The following is a 6,421-nucleotide window of genomic DNA, read 5'->3' on the forward strand; positions in this document are numbered from 1 at the left end:
TGTGTGTGTGTGTGTGTGTGTGTGTGTGTGTGTGTGTGTGTGTGTGTGTACGCATGGCTTGCAAATTGGTGCTGAAAGAATTTCCAAAAAGTAAGTACAAGGATATTTTGACTGATGCCAACATCATTGGAATATGTTATAGGTCACAGTTTTTAAAAAAAGGACTAGTTCCCCCCATCCTTGGGTTTTAAATGCTGGTACATTTCTTTTTATAAATTGTACTTGCTTTAAAATCACTCTGTCTTCTAATTTGTGGTGCATCATATAAGAAGATGATTCTACCACTGACCCTAGTCAAGCATACATCTTTTGTCATTTGATAAATTTACTCACACCAGTGTTAACTAGTCCATATCAGTATTTGGTACACTTTACATAGCCAGTTTTTTGGGTTGGTTTTTTTTTATTTTTTGGTAGCATCTTACTTAAAAAGTCATAAAAAAAATTCTTCTTGCCCAATTCCCTTTCCATTCTTTCAACATTTTTACACATCTTGCAACTTAATTTATTACTTAGTTTTCATAGTAGTTTCTATCTTCAAATTAAAATTCATGGTATAGGAATAGATTGGCTTAGATTTGAATAATTTTAAGCTTTATTAAGCAATATTTATCAGGTATATACCTGCCTATAACAATGAAATACACTTTACTCTTTATGAAAATGTAAAGGGATTTCTGGTTTAGAATCTTCTGACCAGAAAAGAGACACACCCCAAAAAATGAACAACTAAAACAATGATAAAAATATTTAATACTTGTATATAGCACTGCAAGGTTTGCAAACATCATCTTATTCGATCCTCACAAATTCCCTGTGATAGATGTTGTTACTCCCATTTTGCAGATGAATAAACTAAGTAAAGTTCTAAAATGCCCAGGATCACATAGTTCATAAGTGTAAGAGGTAGGATTTGAACCCTGGTCTTTCTGACTCTGGGTTCAACACCATCCACGGTGCCACACTGCCTAAATTTAGATGCTTGTCACTGGCAGAATCATTCCCTTGTTTCTAAACCCTTATTGATCAGACCATTCAGTTAAGGGACACTTTCTATATCACCTTCTATAAACTTCATAAAAACACAAATCTCACCATTAAATAAGTGAAGCGAAATGTCTGTTCTTTTTAACTGTTTTCTCCAACCGTCTTAGAAGTAGTCTCTCACTTATTTGACCAGGTAAAGTAATAATCTTTGTGAAATAAGTTATTCTTCTTCATTCTATAAGCATTTTACATCAGTGGAAAGAGAGGGATGGAAAATACTCAGTAAGGTGCTACAGATAATTAAGCATTGGAGCTATGATGTATCTCAGAAATTATCCCCTCCTTGTCCCTTCATTAGAGATAAGGAAACAGTCTCAGAGAGGCTCAGTGACTTGACCAAGATCACAGAGCTATCCAGTGACTGATCTAGAACTAAAATCCTGGGTTCTTCATCATTAGGTGGTTTTTCCATTACACGTCTTGCCTGATTGAGCTGGAAGTCTTTTTGTCCATATTTTCTCTGGCTCTTATACATTATTGGGAGTACAATAGAACTTTTTAAAAAGTCCTTTTTAAGAGTCGTGTTAATATCCTAAGGCTTGTTCACCCCAAAAAGGAGCATACTTTCATTGAAATGAATTTTTTTAGATCTGCTTAGTAATGTTTTTTTTAAGGACTTCAAAATTTTCAATAGCATTTTTTCTAACTTTAGCAATGAAAGTGTGATTTTGCATAGTCATTAAAGTCCTGTCTGTATTTGCATCCATTAAAGTTCTTTTATTTAAACAGTTTTCAGATTTTTCCCTAATTAATTAGTGCTCTGGAAAAAGAATCTTGTTTTGTTTTTTTTGGTTTTTTTGTTTTTAATTTAAAGGGAACATTACATCACAGAAACACTTTAAAGTTTTTACATATACTTACCTAGGAAAACAGTAGAATAGAGATTATTTAATAACATTGGATTTCCTCTGCACATAATTGTGGTTATAAAAAAAAGAGAAACAAAATGTTAAAATCTCATTTGAAAATTAACAGTATATAACCCATTATATGTACAACTCAAAATTTGCCACCAGAATGTTTACCCAGAGTATACTACACATGAATGAATGAAATTAAGATACGTTATCCTTAAAGCATTCTTAAAACCTATAGTCCTTTCAGGTACATGATTAGTGGAAAAAACAATAGAATTTGATTCAGTATTCTCTTCAGTTATAAAATTTCAGGTTATCAAATAAACCATTAAAAAAAACAAAACTCTACAATCTGCATATAGAAGGAGAAAGAAATAAAACAAGAGTTCCTAGGAGGAAAATAATACTTTTGAGAAGGAAAAAGACACAAAGAAGATAGGGGTATAAAGAAAAAATACTGAATTAATATCCCAAAACTGTATACCCAGCTCATCTTAAAGTCATTTAAATTCTGGTTGTTAAAATGGCACTAGGCAAATTACCATTAAAACTGTTTGCCTTTTTTCTCTATCATACTCATGTCCTGTTTCTTTTATGATGTTTGCTTTAAAAAAGAAATCAATCATTCCCCCTAAAAATATCAATATGCATTGCATTCTTCAGGGGAGAAACAGTTGTGCTTAGTGAACTTGATAGATGTGAAAAGCCAAGAAGAGTTAGAAAAGTACTTGCAAAGCACATTTTCTCCTTTACAAATCAAAACTTTCCCCAAGAATAAATTGATCTAAGCCTTGTTAATCCAGCATTCTTATAAGAGTAGAGTTATAGCCTGCTATGAATTTGACTGCCTCATATCATCCTTGATACTGCCAATGTGGCATGCTATTAAATTCTCGTATAGTTGCCAATACCCTAGAAGATGATCTGCTGGGATCAGTTGGCAGATCGCCTGCAGTAGAGGAAATTAGGAATTTCAGTTACCTTGACAAATGTGTGTTTCTTAAGGGAATGGATTTAGCTATTCATTCTGTTAACATTCATCATTTCCTTAAGATTTAAATTGTTTTTACCAGTTTATACATTAAAATTGGTTAGCTTTCTTACTTTTTTTATCTTTTGAAGCTCTAGTTTTGCCCAATGTGTATTTAAAGGCACACAGGCAATAAGCCCTAAAATTAAACCCACTTTACCTGTTGTTCCTCGAAACTGGAAATTAGTTTATAGTTTTGCCCGTAGGAATGTGTTAACATGAATTCCATTTCTGTTTATAATAGAAAAACACCTGCCATGCCCTGGATATCTCAGAAAATCATTCTTTCTTCCTCTATCAAAAGGAGCAATTCAGTTATTACCCAAATGTTTTCTGTCACCTGTACCTCTTCTCTCCAAATTTTCTGGGCTCTAAAAGCTGTAGAGAAGAAGAAATATATTCAAAAATTGGGGGGGGGGGAGTGGGAGTTGTATAACCAAATGTTTCATTTCTATACCATTAAAATATTTTATTTGTTAATTTTTTTTTAGCAACTCTGTTTTAGTGTTAGTTACATAAGAATTATTTTTGGTCGTGATTCTTCTGTTTGGTAAGGTTAGGTTTCCTTACAGTGGAATAGTTAAGGTACTTGGGCTCCTCTTTGTCCCCCATCAGATACCACTGTCACCCTGGAGCCTCACTTACGCTGTTGCTAAACAGTTTTTCGCAAGTAGTTTCCATTATCGGTTATTTTAAGAATTTCAAAATATCTTTTGTGTTAATAATATGCTAGAAACTTTTTTTAAAAGTTACAAAATGATAGCCAAAAACATTCAGTGATGGTGATTTAATAACTAAGAGATGCAATTAGCAAATCTTTAATATGCTGCTCTCATATAGATGATTATTTTTGCAGCATTCAATGTTAAGCCTTTCATTTTATACTTATTGCTAGATCATTATATCTAATTATTTTGATCATTTATTCAAATAATAAAACTCTAAGTCTGAATATTTGTAGTGAAGAATGAGTTTAGAGAAAAGAAAATAATTATATGTCTCTCTCCACTGCTATTTTATTCTGCCTGTCATCAGCGTACAAAAATACACATTCACATCATCTATCTGTTGAATCTCATTCTTGGATTTTACAGATTTAGCTACAATGCTTACACAGGTCAACTAGTGTTAAAAGACTGAAAGAATGAACACCATAAATGAGGACAGATGAGCTGTGCAGTATGTAATGCTTAAACAGGTGGTTTGGATGATAAACAATGTTCAGCAGCACAAAAGATTTAAATACTTTTGCATCACTAATTACTTTATCCTGTTTATTAGACAAAAAGCAAGTAGCTGGCAAACTAAATTTCAACTTTCTATGACATAATTGAAATGTGGAGTCTTTACACAGAGCTAACTTTTTATTTCTTTGAAATACCCCCCCCCCAAAAAAAAACTTAATGCCTGGCAAAAACTTTATTCAGATATTCTTTTGCTAATAGCATTTCAAAGATTTGGCATCAAGCTTGTCAGTGTTATGTGCAGTGTCATAGCACCGGTGGATTGTGAATATTCCTATGTGCTCTTCCCCAAAACACACATTGCTCTGGGCAGTCCAGGAGTGGTGATACTAACAGGTTCTGTGTTTTTGTTTATAGGACGGTGAACTTCGACATAATAAAATACTTGTATGATTTCTTGTGAAAACAAGCTTCCCAGCTTCACATATGGACACTGTGACAGTGACTAAGCCAAGCTGTGTTCATCCATCACTTAGCTGGCGAGGGAGAGGAGTGTTTTGGCTCTATTGGATTTGTCCAAACAGGTGCTGGCCCAGCATGGCATCTGATGAAAATACTCTGATTGGTCTGGGTGGATCTGAGCAGAGGACTATTTACCAGAGACCCTGGAGTATTTGGAAGCAATGTGTTAATTATAAACAGCAGGGTTTGAGTACAATCTGTTCTATTCTTAATGATGTTATCTTAACACTGAAATTGCCTGAAACCCATTTACTTAGGACTGCATTTTGCTCTGTGAACTATCCCCTGCGCTTTGAACGTGCCAGCAGCCCTTGTTTATATGCCCAGTTTTTTCACTTCCTCTCTGCAGGAGTCTTTGCAATTGCCTGCCAAAGCAGCTTTTTCCTAAGGCCACCATTTTAAAAGATTGGAATTGTGAAATGTAATAAATGTAAGGTTATATCTAAATCCAAATGGGTATATATGTTTTTCTGTGTAGGTCGTAATTTTCTCAGAACAGAAGGTAATTTTGATAGGACATAGATCAACTTTGCATCTCTGACAAATTGTCGTAACTGCCAACCTGAAAAGTGCTTGTATAATACTCATCTGGACACCTACTTGCAATTAACTGTCCAAACTAGGGCTTTATTAATATGATTAGCTTTTGTTTTTAACCACTAGCTATTAAAATTTTTACAATGAAAACTGTGCCTGTTATGTCAACTATAGATCTTGGTTCTGATTTTCTTGTCTAACTTGTTTTTTTTTCTTTTTGAAAGCACTTTCAGGTTAACATTTGAATATTTGAAAATTGTTTTAAGCTCATTTAGAATGTGTGATTAAAAGGCCTAGTTTAAATTTCAATACAAATGGAATTTTCATATGATTCATTTTTGAAGAAAAACTCACATTATACACTCCCAGATAAGAAATCTTTGTGTACAATAATTACCTGTCACATAGGAACTATAACTTACTAACATAAAGTACAGATTAAACTAGTAATTATTTACTTGCTGCATACCCTGTATTTAGCAGGTAAGGAGAAAGAAGAGGACAATAAATTATACCCTTCTCTTGGTAGAAGAGAACAAGGAGAGAAATTCCTCTCCAAAAAGAGCACTATTCACAGTGAGTGTTGGTATATTCCCTCTATAATGGCCTCACCCTAACTGTTAGAAGGGGTACACTGGTCATGTCAAGGCAGGACTAATGTTCTACACATGGAGAAAGTTGTGAGATTCCCATACCAGAATTCCCAAGCTTCAATGAAAATGAAGCCATTTTTGTACAACCACTTCAAGTAAGGGGAACACCAGATGGTGTGGCTTCTTAGTCCTACATAGTCTGACTTAATATATTTTCAAAAAGCTGATCTAGTTTTACACAGACTGGTACTATTAAGTAAGAGGTGGAGATGGTAACCAAAAGTTAGTTAAGAGAGAGACAGAGAGAACAGAAGTATGTTTTTCGGTGCCTGCCTCTTCCTCCCACCCCGAACATATATTATACTCATAATGTTTTTCTATATTTTGTTAAATATTTCTTGATTACATTTTAATCTGGCTTAGATCACAGTTAAGAGTGTTGTGAGCCACGTGTTTGGCCTCTGTGATCTAGGTCATCCTCTCTTCCTCTGGCCTACCCAATTATACCTATCTTGAATCTCCTTCCTGAGTCTTGACAAGTTATGAGTCTGGCAGTTTAATGTGTTGCCCTTTGTGGGATATTTGTATTTCCACATGGGAAATACAATAATACCGATTTGATAGGACATAGATCAACCGATACCAATAATA

The 6,421-nt window shown here is 34.1% G+C and overlaps 1 protein-coding gene across 2 annotated transcripts in view; it reads left to right on the plus strand.

Moving 5' to 3' along the window:
• ORC5 (origin recognition complex subunit 5) overlaps nucleotides 1-5,747 on the plus strand; it is a 95,473-nt gene extending 89,726 nt beyond the window's left edge. For both annotated transcript variants that reach the window (XM_027838849.1, XM_027838850.1), the window contains one exon: nucleotides 4,536-5,747. In XM_027838849.1, the coding sequence (XP_027694650.1) occupies nucleotides 4,536-4,581 (46 nt within the window). In that variant the 3' untranslated portion in view covers nucleotides 4,582-5,747. The remainder of the gene's footprint in view (nucleotides 1-4,535) is intronic.
• Nucleotides 5,748-6,421: the final 674 nt, after the last annotated feature.

This window comes from Vombatus ursinus, unplaced genomic scaffold (assembly GCF_900497805.2).
Source record: "Vombatus ursinus unplaced genomic scaffold, bare-nosed wombat genome assembly UNPS02014830.1, whole genome shotgun sequence".
NCBI lineage: Eukaryota > Metazoa > Chordata > Mammalia > Diprotodontia > Vombatidae > Vombatus > Vombatus ursinus.